This window comes from Mchenga conophoros, linkage group LG14 (genome assembly GCF_057382185.1).
Source record: "Mchenga conophoros isolate Kocher_MC1m ecotype Shallow Benthic linkage group LG14, M_conophoros_male_GT1.1, whole genome shotgun sequence".
NCBI classification, from domain to species: Eukaryota; Metazoa; Chordata; class Actinopteri; order Cichliformes; family Cichlidae; genus Mchenga; species Mchenga conophoros.
This window is the reverse complement of record NC_140539.1, coordinates 18,684,090-18,696,959: the sequence shown is the minus strand read 5'-3', so window position 1 is coordinate 18,696,959 and position 12,870 is coordinate 18,684,090. Positions and strand designations below refer to the sequence as shown.

Here is a 12,870-nt window from a genome sequence, read left to right as displayed (position 1 = left end):
TTGCTGTCTTATTTAATGAATCATTTCAATGTAAGCAGCTATCTCCTGGAAGTTTTCAGTCTTTTGAATATGTGGCTTTACAGCTGAAGGCCCCATCCAAAGTTGTGTTTCTTAATGTTTACAGGCCTCCCAAATACTGCACAGACTTTTTTAATGACCTCAGTGAACTGCTGTCTGTGATCTGTGTTGATTTTGACTGTGTAATTATTGCTGGGGATTTTAACATTCATGTGGACAACCCTCAGGACAAAGGGACTAAAGACCTGAGTAACACTCTGGGCAACTTTGGGCTGACTCAGCATGTAACAGAGGCCACACATAATAGAGGACACACTCTTGACCTACTGATCTCCAAAGGCCTGAGCATTTCAAAGGTTACTGTGTCTGATGTGGGCCTGTCTGATCATTACTGTGTTTTCTTTGAAAGTAAAATCTCAGCCCACACAAATATATCAACAACAGTGATCACAAAACGGTGTATAACTGAACACAGTAGTGAGATCTTTAACCAGGTCTTCCCATTAACACCTGACCTGTCCAGAGGGTCAGTCAATGAGCTCGTCAATAGCTTCAATGCTAACATGTTAAATGTAATGGACACTATTGCTCCCATTAAGGTGAAGGTTATCTCTGGAAGGAAAAAGTCTCCATGGAGAAACTCCACACTGGTGAAAAATGAAAAAAGAGAGTGTAGGAAAGCTGAGCGCAGATGGAGAAAAACAAACCTCCAGGTTCATTATGACATTTATAAAGAGAAACTTCACAATTATAATTTACAACTGAGGAATGCAAGGAGGTCCTACTTCTCTGACATCGTCACTAAAAACAGCCATAATGCTCGGGTCTTATTTTCTACAGTTGACAGGCTAACAAACCCCCCTGTGTCAGTGGCAGCTGAACTTCATTCGACCATGGCCTGCAATGACTTTGCCAAATTCTTCACTGAAAAAATCCAAAAAATTAGACAAGCAATTGGTACATCAACAGCAGATCCAGGATATGTACTGTGTCCACCAAAAAACTGTTTAAACACCATGAAACAGTTTCAACCTATTAACAGCAAAGACCTGGAGGACATCTTAGGTCAACTGAACTCCTCCTCCTGCTGTTTAGATGTCCTGCCAACAAGTTTTTTCAAAAAGGTCTCAAAGACTTTAGAGTCAGACCTGTTACAGATCGTCAACTTTTCTTTATTATCAGGTGTGTTTCCAGAATCACTAAAAACTGCTGTAATCAAACCTATACTGAAAAAGGACAATCTTGACAAGACACAAATGAACAACTACAGGCCGATCTCAAATCTCCCGTTTTTAAGTAAGATCATTGAAAAAGCAGTTTCTCAACAGCTCAGTTACTTCTTAAAACAGAATAATTGCTACGATGCCTTCCAGTCAGGTTTTAGACAGAACCACAGCACTGAAACCGCTCTGACCAAAGTGTTTAATGACATATGTCTGAATACAGACAGTGGAAAAATGTCAGTCCTAGTTTTACTGGATCTCAGTGCAGCATTTGATACAGTTGACCACAACATATTACTCAAACGACTGGAGAACTGGACAGGTCTTTCAGGAACTGTACTAAACTGGTTCAAAACATACGTAGAAAACAGGAAATACTTTGTATCAATAGGTAACTTCACATCTGAGCAGACAAGTATCACATGTGGAGTTCCCCAAGGTTCCATCTTGGGACCCCTTCTGTTTAACATCTACATGCTCCCACTGGCACAGATTATAAACAACAACAAAATAAACTATCACAGCTATGCAGATGACACACAAATATATATCACAATGTCACCAGGAGACCGAGGCCCTGTACAGGCTCTTGGTAAATGCATTGAGGAAATCAATGACTGGTTGTGCCACAATTTTCTCCAGCTAAACAAAAACAAAACTGAGGTAATAGTCTTTGGCGCCAAAGAAAAACGATTACAGGTCACCAGAGAACTTCAATCTATACATCTAAAAACCACAAACCAGGCGAGAAATTTGGGTGTAGTGATGGATGCAGACCTAAACTTAGAAAAACACATTAAGACAATAACAAAGTCAGCTTACTATCACCTCAAGAATATATCAAGGATAAAAGATCTGATGTCTCAACAGGACCTGGAAAAACTAGTCCATGCATTCATCTTTAGTAGGCTTGATTACTGTAACAGCATCTTTACAGGTCTACCTAAAAAATCAGTCAGACAACTACAGCTCATTCAGAACTCTGCTGCTCGAGTCCTCGCTAAGACCAAAAAAGTGGACCACATCAGTCCAGCTCTGAGGTCTTTACACTGGCTGCCTGTCCGTCAGAGGATAGACTTTAAAGTCCTGATGCTGGTCTATAAAGCTCTGAATGGTTTAGGACCAAAATACATCAATGACCTCCTGACCCAGTATGAACCATCCAGATCCCTCAGGTCATCTGGATCCGGTCTTTTATCAGTTCCCAGAGTCAGAACCAGACACGGAGAAGCTGCATTCAGCTTTTATGCTCCTTATATCTGGAACAAACTCCCAGAAAGCCTCAGATCAGCTGAAACACTCAGTTTATTTAAATCCAGGTTGAAGACTCACCTGTTCTCAGCTGCATTTGAATAAAGCACCAAATCCACACTTTAAGCTTAAATTTCAAAACTTACATTTAACTACTGATTTTATCTACTGTTCTGATTTTATCTGTTTTGATTTTATATACTGTTGTTTGTTTGTTTGTTAATTAGTTAGTTAGTTTATTTGCTTGTTTTAATCAATTTTAAATCATGCTTTTTATTTGTTCTTGTTTCTAATGTCTCTGTAAAGCACTTTGAATCACCTTGTTGTTGAATTGTGCTATACAAATAAACTTGCCTTGCCTTGCCTTGCCTTGATTGCTAAGGGTTTGCCACCTAGTGTGATAGCGACAATTCAGAGCGCTAGGGCCTCATCTACTAGGGCCTTGCGCATGTCATCACACGTCATCTGCTTTAAAGGCGTGAACAAAGGTTTCTTCAGCCAGGACACGCAAGGGGGTGATATCCCATACTTATGTGTTGTACTGTACCTTGTTCCTCTCCTTCAGGGAACAGAAGTGTCGGGGTTTATCTTTTACTCTAATCTTTTTGATATCACAGCGTCCAAAGTAAAGCTTGTGTACAACATGGACAACACTAGATGACCTTCTGGTATTATCCAGAAGAAATCTCAGAACTTTATCAATCAGTGAATAAGACATACTACTAGGCACAGAGTTGGCTCTGTTGACACACTGAAAGCAAGCAAAGCAAATGGAAAAAAAATCAATAATTAAAATCATTACTAGTTTAGTATTCAAAACAGACCATTAACAGAGATATTGCCACGTGTAAATATATATGCAGAGCTGTCAAAAAGGGCTCTAATCATATACTGCTTTCATTCAGACATGCCCAGCCAGTAATATTGACATTAACTGCTTAAAAGCCTCGTTCAGTAATAGTCTTTCATGGTCAGACCTAATATTTGGCTTATGACTTAGAAGTAAGAGCACAGCCATCCCATACCAGTCATGTTATCTAGAGCATCAGAGCTCCAGTCCCCTCGTATGATGGAGGAGAGGATGTTATCAAAGGTGTGAAGGTCTTTGGAGGAAACTAGTCGGTCTCTGAAGAGCCTCCTGGCCTCGTATGCTACCACCTCCAACACGCTGTCTGTCACATTAGATTGAGCTAAAGGGAACAAGTGAGATACACACACACACACACACACACACACACATATATGAATTAAGACTTAACAGAATATAGTTAAAAAAAGACCTTTACACATTTACACAAAATTAAGATTTATTCATTTTGTTAGACCCCCCCCTTCCCCGATAATTTAAATATTTAGGTGATCTCATACCAGGTGTTAGCTAAATGTATACGTTAAATATACAATCCAAATTTTAGTCTGCCTAAACCTGGCATTTAGTTTCATAATAATCACACTATTACTCAGGATTTAATATGAGTCAAAGGGCTGTTTTTGACAATGCTCAGTATGACAAAATCACCTCCCTGGATCACACATATGTAATAAATTTCCCCACGAAACAGCAGAGTGCTACTTGCTGAAAACTGGAGGGACAAGCCAGATTTGTGATACTATGGAACACTGGTTTCAACGGTGCCTGAAAATACTGAAACATGACAAACACAGACACAGTTCTGTCTCTGGGGTTTTCCTAGCAATTTAAATTCTAAAAACCATTACAGGAAAAAAAAATAAATGTAAATTTTTCCTGCATTTTTTTTTATTCCCATGACTTTTGATTTCCAAAATCCACTTTATAATGATTCCGCCACCAGCAGTAAGGCAAATAAATCCTCGCTTATTTTGGAGTTTTAAGGCAAACACTGATATTGATATTTGTTAATATGAATAATTAACAATATTGGTTGTTTAATAAAAAAAGCAATGACCACAAAAACAAACAAAAAGCAATTCTAATTTATAATTTGTAAATTTCTGAGTATATACAGAATGGGCTCCACGAGCTGCATCCATCTAAAACTTGTCAGTGCTCTCTTGTGGATACTCTACATAACGGCAACAGATGTTCTTAAATGGCCTCAAAGATATGTTATTTTTTTGGCATTTTTACACTGATGTTTTAGTGAAATTGTAAAAGTGATATGTCAGCATCTGTGACAGTATCCAGTCTCAGTATCAACCCATCACCTCTAAAACACATCAAATAAAACTAGGAAGCACAGATAACACTGCCTAAAGGACTTTATTCAAGCTCAAATTCACCGCAGCCACAGAAGAAATATAAAGAATAAGGATTTTTTTTTTACATACCAAAAAGAAGGTAAGCAGCAAACCGGGCAGAGAATTCAGAAAGAAAAAAAGAAAGTAAAAACTGATGAGGACAGGAAAAGGGAAGTTTCTCTGCTGACGTGTTTAATTAAAATAAATGATTGGACTCACTATCACAGCAGGAACACATTGCAGAAGGAGAGAAAGAGTGACAGAAGGAGAGATGAAAGGACAGCAAAGGGAGAGGATGATGAAAGAGTGAGAGACAGACGAGTGGCAGAAAGGGACTGGGGAAAGAGAAGAGAGGAATCAGAGAGAGGCCGACAGAAAGAAGGAAAAAGGTGAGAGACAGAAACGGTGGCTCTGAGCTGAAAGAACACAGACGAGTAACTAACTCTGTGGGGCTGTATTTTTTTGTATTATTCTGGCATTAAAATGGAATTATTAATGTTACTCAGCAATATGAATAAACTAAGAAATTAGTAGTGGGTCATTAAATTCAACCTTCTGCTTTTGTATGTGTAGTGACTAGTCGCTCAAAATAGTCCCCTAAGTTTTTAACTTAGAGAAGGCTGGGCCGTGTTATTTGAAAAATTTTAACCTCATAAATCTTACTCTGTTTTCTAAAACACATACATATTTATATCGATCTATTTTTGGTTTGATTTTAGTTACCTGCAGTGAGGTCATACCGCAGCAGGCTGAGAACCCATTCTGTGAGAATACAAGGTGTAAACACATAATGGCTGTGGTCATCCACTGTGAACTTGGCTTTTACCTAACAGGAAAGAAGAAAATACAGAAAGGGGTTATTATATTATATTATTATACACTCAGCAGACAGTTTATTAATCAACTTAATTAACTGATTGTTAACACAAAAAACCACATGGCAGCAAATTGATGCATTTAGGCATATACTGAACTTCAAACCGAGCATCAGAACAGGGAGAAAAATGACTTAATTGATTTTGAACATAGAACAGATCCATCGTTTTTTTCTATTAATGGTAGTGGTGTAACGATGTGGGGGATATTTTCTTTGTTGACCTTGTACACATGCTTTATTACCACAATGTATGTGTCTTCTGATGGCTGCTTCCAGCAGGATAAAGCACCATGCCACAAAGCTCAAATCATCTCAAACTGGTTTCTTGAACATCACAATCACTTGATAAAACTGTGTTCCTAATAAGGTTCTTTGTTCTGCCCGCATTGCCGTTTTATTGTGAAGCACTTTGATGTACACTAGTCTTTTAATTGTGCTATATAAACAAACTTTGACTTTGACTTAATAAAGTGGCTGTGAGTAAATATCTATAGATACAGATAAAACCTCTTTTCATTACACATTTCTATCTACCGCAAACTAGATATGCAAAAAGATGACACGATTAAAAATAAGCACCTGAATCTCCACATTTATCACTACGCTGCATTTATAATCCTAATAATCCAATGGCGTGAAGAGCAATATCAAAATAGCAACAGAACAAACATTCCCCCCTAAGTGCGTACACAAATGCATAATAACTTGAAAATGTCACAATTGCTGAGAATATCTGACATTTGTGGCTGCAATAAAACAGTAAGAAGCTACTGTGAAGGCGAATAACAACACAACAGATTTCTTTAACTGATATTTTCTAACATCATGAAAGCAAAATCTCAGCATTCATCTGGACACATTTCTGAGTGTCAAGTTATCTTATGCACAAGTCTCTACAATGTAATGCCTGTACCTGTAATAAAACCGGCACGAATTATGTGAAAACCTAATGTGCTTTTGAAAAGACTGGAGAGAACTTGGCTAACACCCATTAGTTAAAAATGGATATCTGTGAAAATACAAGGACTTGGACAGTGTGATTTTGCATCACATAGAGACTGTTTTAATCTGGAATTACTCAGATTTCTTTGTGCCTTTTTTATGCTCTTTGCATCTCAGGAAAACTGTGTTTTTACAAACCTGGTTATAAACTTGAATGAACACCCTGTGAAATGCAATACCTGTTCATAGAGCTGCACAAGAGACCCAGCCAGCTGGTGTGTTTTCCCTGTGCTGGCCCAGGCTGCCTGGCTGCCCAGGCTGTGCTGGAGAACTGGCTGCAGGTAAGCTGAGTAGATAGTCTGCAGCTGCTCCCTGTCTGGATAACTAAAGTCAGGTAAAGTAAACAGTAGGATAACAAGAATGAATCACTGTCAAGTTTGAAGGAGCCCAAGCAGAGAAACGGAGAGAGATGGGAACAATGACAAAGTGCTGTTTTACTGGTATTTACTTATATGTTGCTTGTTTTGTACTTACTCTATTGTGCAGATGCGTACTATAGAAGAGAAGCGGGTTGTGAGTGAATGTGTCCCAACAGCACCTCCTGTGGACATGGAAGCCACCACTTGTATGTTCTCAAGACTGACCCACTCCAGATTTTCATCATAGAACCCCTTATAGGTCAACACCTGAAAGAAAGGTTAATATATATTGTGATGCTTGGTGGTGGACATGAAACAGTCTAAGTTTCTGAGAGTGGGCACTTGTATCAAAACTGTTTCCAACACATCCAGCCATTGACTGACTTTTTAATTTATCTGTCTTTTTACCTGCTGGAGGAAGGCAGTGAGGTTGCTGGTCCCCCACTTGTCCGGTTTGGGTAGGTTGATGTCTTTTAAATAAAGGACCAAGTTCTCGCAGTCCTTGGGTCTGAAAACTCGACCAGTGTTAGAGCTGAGCAACAGGCACGTCTGGCTCAGTTTCTGTAGGACGTGGCGTGATGATGTCTGGGCGCTGCAGTGAACCACAGCAACTTGGGTGGAACGCAGCCGAGAGAAGGCGTAGCGCAGGAGCATGCTGAACAGGACGAACAGAATAAGGTCAGGAAACACACAAGAACTCAAAGTACATGAGGTGAGACATGAGCGCAGAGGATGGCAACAGTTCATCCATATGCTTAAATGTTTTAAACAGTTCAGCTTCACCCATTTTTAAGCTGATCTAAGGACAGCAAGAAAGGATAAGAGGATGAAATCTGTGTTACTGCCACATTAATCAAAAAAATAAATTTTTGGGACGTCAAGAAAATTGTTTACCTTTGACTCAAAGGCAAATTAAAGAAAGTAAATATGACGTGTTCATGGGCATGCACAGTCATTATCAGAAAATCTGTACTTTTATCAGAAGACTAAGTTGACAAATCCCGTGCCTTACTGGCACCGTAACGTTTCAGACAAAGTGAGGCAGGGCATGAGGATGAGAAAAGAAAAGACTGAGAGATACAAAAGTGGAGTGTAAAAGGCAAACTGAGGGACCCTTGCTCTTTTATACCCAGGGGAGGGACACAATTACTTGTGGGGCAGTTCAGAACTTGATGTGTACACGTACACAATCCCAAGCACAAACAGCACGCACACACACACCCAAAGATTTGATCTTTATTCTGAGCTTTCAGTGCCTTTACAAGAAAGGTCAAGTCTTGAATAAAAGCAGCTTTGATTTCACTGTTGATTATGTGATTGTGTCATTCTGAGTATTCCTATTTGAGTGCCTCTGTCTCACAAACCACACTGCACACTCTGACCTCACCAGTGATTTTTGTACTAAAGGCTAACATGAGGATAGAATAAAAAAATACCCTTTGTGAATTGCTTCCGCAGAATGCCATTTGATCTTAAGTCAGGATAATGGAAGGTAATGTAACAGTTGTTCAGCAATCATGGCTTTGTGAAGGGCTAAATGGTTTTTAATGTGTTTTTGTATATGGATCCAGAAGTAATTACCCCTTTCCACAACCCTCTGGCCCTACGACCATGAAGGGCTGCCTGTGCTGTGTGGTGAGCCAAGGAGAGAAACCCTGCAGACCTCTCTGCATGCCTGGAGTCTCAATCACAGGTAGCATGTGTGTATGAGAGAACTGCTCCAGCGTGAGACCCTCAGGACGCTGGAACATGTAACTTGCTAGATGACCACTGTCAGTGTTATAGTAAGTATCCAATGGTTTTCTGGGGTCTGGTGGGCTTTCCCTGGCCCAGCTCAGCAACTACAGGAGTGAAAAGACATAAAGACAAACATTAGCAAGTTATCCATCCTTATAATTTTCAGCAGTTATAATTAAGACATGAATACAATTTAAATCCAAACATAAAACTGTTCTTGAATTCAACCTCTATTGATACCAAACGAGAACAAAATGAGGTCCTCACCTCTTTGGCAAACTCCTGTCGTGTTTTGAGGTTGAGGTTTCCTCCCATACCTCTCAGTAGACCAACGATGAACTGGCCCCTCTCCTTCACAGCATTGAGGTGAGACAGGCAATTGAACACTGTGCCCACTAAACTAGTTTCCACCACAAAGTCATTCTGATGAGGAGAGAGAAAGAACAGCATACAGATGTAAGGATCAAAGATCTTTTACGATTTTCAAATAAACCGGTTGAGCAAAAGAAAAATCCAGTCTGTAAGGATTATGTAAATTAGAAGGAAATAATAAATGGATCTGTTCATTGAGCTGAAAGGTCACAAGTCATTTCAGTTACTTGATTGCACTTTCATAATGTTACCAATTAAATATATCATAATAAATACTGGTAATTATAAATGAAGTTAACTGATCAAGGCTCTAAGTTGCTCAGTGCATATGACACCACTGTGTCAGGTTCCAAACAAAAGATGTGTTTAATATTTAGAACAATGAAAAGATGTGACTGCTTTTCATGCACTGTGTAGCAGTGGGACGCTGACCTGCTTGAGGACCCAGTCCAGAGATCTTTGGAAGTAATCGCCCAGCCAGTTTTCAAGATTATTGTGACACTCTTCTGGCTGACCCTTTAACCATGACTTCACCAAGGCACCCACATCAATGTCCTCATCACTTTAGATATGAGGAAGTAAAATGCCAGTGAGACAAGTACTGAAAAGGTGGAATTTGGTAGAAATAAATGCTTAAAACTCTTTCTGCATAGGCTGACTGACCTGAGAAAGATCATGCCCATGCGGGATATGGTAGCTGGTGAGGCACAGCTGAGGTCATGAGTCTCAAACAGGAAGTTAACATTAGGTCCAAACTGGATGCGTTCGCCACTGGGCATGGTTAACAGTCGATTATCATCAAGGACAGAATTCAGACTCTCAATCCACTCAGGATCAATGTCGCCATCACATACGATCCAAGAGTTCACCTCTAGAAAACACAAATATACATGCATATGTTTACAACGCATGCATTCAGGATATTAATCACGATACGGGGTGTGTCTGAAAGAATCATCTGATTTCAAAAGTTTTACATACAAAACTTGTTCACAAGTGCTTAACATTGCAGAATTAAAGCACTTTGAAATTGGATGATTCTGGTGATGGCCAAACACTTTTCCAGTTTCAGTGGGCAATAATGTCAAACGTCTGGTTAATCACAAACCAGCAGTGTCCCTCTCTTATTACCCTGAGATTCTTTGACCACGTTCCTGGCACTGTGGGTGAGGACGCCATCAGACCACTCTCTGGTGTCCATGTCTATATGTCCCAACAACTGTTGTCTGGGCATGGCCTTAGGATTCATTGTGTACTGCTTCACCTACCAAACAAAAAAAGTGAATTGGCAAGAACTCAAGGCAGAATTTCTTTAATTTTGAAAATGTCGCTTTTTAGATTCTTTTATATGCTAAATAACACTGGAACTCAGACAGTGCATAATGTAATTTTAGAGGACTTGTATTACATCACTTTTTCCAGTTACAGCATTAAATTCAAGAGGGGAGGTTCTCCCTCTACTCACCACTTTTCCTGTCTTGCCGAGAGCCTCCCTGAGCATCCTCCACAGTGTGGACTTGCCTGCTCCGCTTGGCCCGACAACAACTACGCCCATACGTTGTCTTAGCTGTTCATTTAGCTCCAATGCCTTCTTTAGCTATAAATGACAACAATTATTCCATTTAACTATCTCTGATTTTCTTATACCATCTTTCTAACAAACAACATCAGTTCACATAGTGTTTATTAGAATTCTTCATATACACACCTGGCTGGGTATAAGTTCAAGCTGTGCCTCCTTATAAACTTGTTCCAGTGCATGTGTTAGTATCTGGTCCTCCACGTCAGTGAAATCAACCCCAGAGAAGACATCTCTCACCAGAGCATCAAACCGAGAGCAATCGGCAAAGGTCAGCTTGGACATTGTGTTCAGTCTTAAGGCCTGCACTACCATACTACTCTCTTCAACTGCAAGTAGATGGACAGAGAGAGAAAATGAGTTAGAGAAAGAAAAGAAATTAATATAAATTTAATTTCAATCCAAAACAGGGATAAGCATAAAAAATATTTGAATAAGAGTATGGTTAACACTATAAAACAGCTATAAACTATGAAAAAGGCAATATGCTGAATGAAAAGAAAAAAAAATAGAAAATGATATAAAAACAAGGTGAGGAAAGTTTAGTATTGGTTTGCTCTTGCAAATGTCCCCAGTGAAAAATGTGCTAATTACCAAAACTTGTCACGATTTAAGACACTGTCAATACTTTTGATCTCTTGTCTTTCTGCAGAGAAGCGCACTTGGCCAGACTACATACAGAGACAAACACAAGGAAAAACCTCAGGGACTCATCGACAGACAAGAGGTTCACACAATGTGTCTGTGAATCTGTGTGTGTGTGTTTGTGTGTTGGACAGATAAAAGGTGGGTGCTGGAGGAAGAGAAAGATTTAAAGGAAAGAATGATAGAATCTGGGAAAGGGTGAGTAAAACCAAGGTAGAAGTGTGGGAGGTTATTGAAAACAAGAGGCATGAAGGGGACCTTTGGGGTGAGAAAAAGAGGGCACCGATTGCGAACGAGCAGGACGAGAGCAACATCGACAGCCAGGTATCAGAGAAAGAGAGCGCTAACAAGAGGTTAGAGGAGGGAGCAGGAACTGAGGAAGAAATGCTGAAGAGGTAAACAACAACGCTCTGGCAAAGTGTTTTGAGGACGAGAGAATGCAGAAGGACAAAAGTACAGACAAGTGAGGGAAGAAAAGTTTTTAGGGAAAGTGCTTGAGCTAAATGTCAATTCATGGCATGTCCGTACTAGAATATTTAGAGGGCAAGCGCAGCATGTGCACAGAAAAAGAGCTGGACACTAAAGCTTTCTGTTTAAGTATACTCGTGGTGTTTATCCGGCTGCATTCAATAGATATCCACACAAAGAGGCACAGATAAGCCAAGCACTTTTATTGTATCTCTGTTGAGCAAAGGATAAGCATCTCCAGACCAGTCAAATTTTTAACTGTAACCTTATCTTCCGATGCTTTACGTCAACTCGAAAACTTTCTATCCCTCAGGTCCAAAGGTTGCTATCAGTATAGCAGTTTCAGCACTTCCAAAAAGTAGATTTTCAACCAGACTTAGAAAAGTTGCTACTTTTTTTTTTTTATTATCAGAGACTGCGTCGAGATTTCTGTTACAGGTTCATCTACTTCTGTGGTGGATGAAGAAGTTAAGAAGTCTAAAGAGGCTAAAACTTTGACAAGTTTACTTGTGGATTCTTTTTCAATAACCCCAATGAGCCAAATATGTCAGTCTGACAAAGGGTGTTATTATTATTAAAAGTGTCAATAGTCTTTTGGGCTCCTTTAACTTTAGTCGATTAAAACAATCAGATGATATTAAAAGCGTGGTTTGGATGTTACATGACAGCACAGTTAGGCTTACTTTGCCTTTGAGATATATTTATTTATGATGTGTTGAATGATCCTTCACCAGGACAAGAGTCCGGTCTCCAATAAACACAATGGATTGAACTATATATTTTTTAACATCTATCCATCCTCTTTTGCTTATATGAAGTCATGTTACAGTGGCAGCAGGCTAACCAGACATCCTCTCACTCAGTGAGACTCGACACTTTGAGATCCCTCAGTTACTCCTGAGGGATCTTGTACCCCAAAGTATTCCCATACGGAAAATATAATTTCTCCTATAGGTTCTGGGTGTACCCCAGAGTTAGGGTGAACAACTGATATTAAAAAATAATAATAATAATAACTAGAAAGTGCATTTTCTGAAGAAACTGCAGTGTGAATGCTTGAATCTGAATGTATGCACTGAAATGAATTAATTGCTGAATTTTGAGTTAAAAATATTGAAT

The 12,870-nt window shown here is 39.4% G+C and overlaps 1 protein-coding gene across 5 annotated transcripts in view; it reads right to left on the bottom strand.

Moving 5' to 3' along the window:
* dync2h1 (dynein cytoplasmic 2 heavy chain 1) overlaps positions 1 to 12,870 on the bottom strand; it is a 203,464-nt gene that overhangs the window by 81,058 nt on the left and 109,536 nt on the right. For 4 of the 5 annotated variants that reach the window (XM_085245678.1, XM_085245677.1, XM_085245676.1 and 1 more), the window contains exons 41-52: positions 10,768 to 10,967; positions 10,525 to 10,656; positions 10,191 to 10,323; positions 9,723 to 9,930; positions 9,492 to 9,621; positions 8,955 to 9,110; positions 8,532 to 8,791; positions 7,359 to 7,605; positions 7,066 to 7,217; positions 6,771 to 6,915; positions 5,436 to 5,538; positions 3,518 to 3,682 (exon numbers count right to left, since the gene is read on the bottom strand). In XM_085245678.1, the coding sequence (XP_085101804.1) occupies positions 3,518 to 3,682; positions 5,436 to 5,538; positions 6,771 to 6,915; positions 7,066 to 7,217; positions 7,359 to 7,605; positions 8,532 to 8,791; positions 8,955 to 9,110; positions 9,492 to 9,621; positions 9,723 to 9,930; positions 10,191 to 10,323; positions 10,525 to 10,656; positions 10,768 to 10,967 (2,031 nt within the window). The remainder of the gene's footprint in view (positions 1 to 3,517; positions 3,683 to 5,435; positions 5,539 to 6,770; positions 6,916 to 7,065; positions 7,218 to 7,358; positions 7,606 to 8,531; positions 8,792 to 8,954; positions 9,111 to 9,491; positions 9,622 to 9,722; positions 9,931 to 10,190; positions 10,324 to 10,524; positions 10,657 to 10,767; positions 10,968 to 12,870) is intronic. The other variant, XM_085245679.1, reaches the window with a different exon arrangement.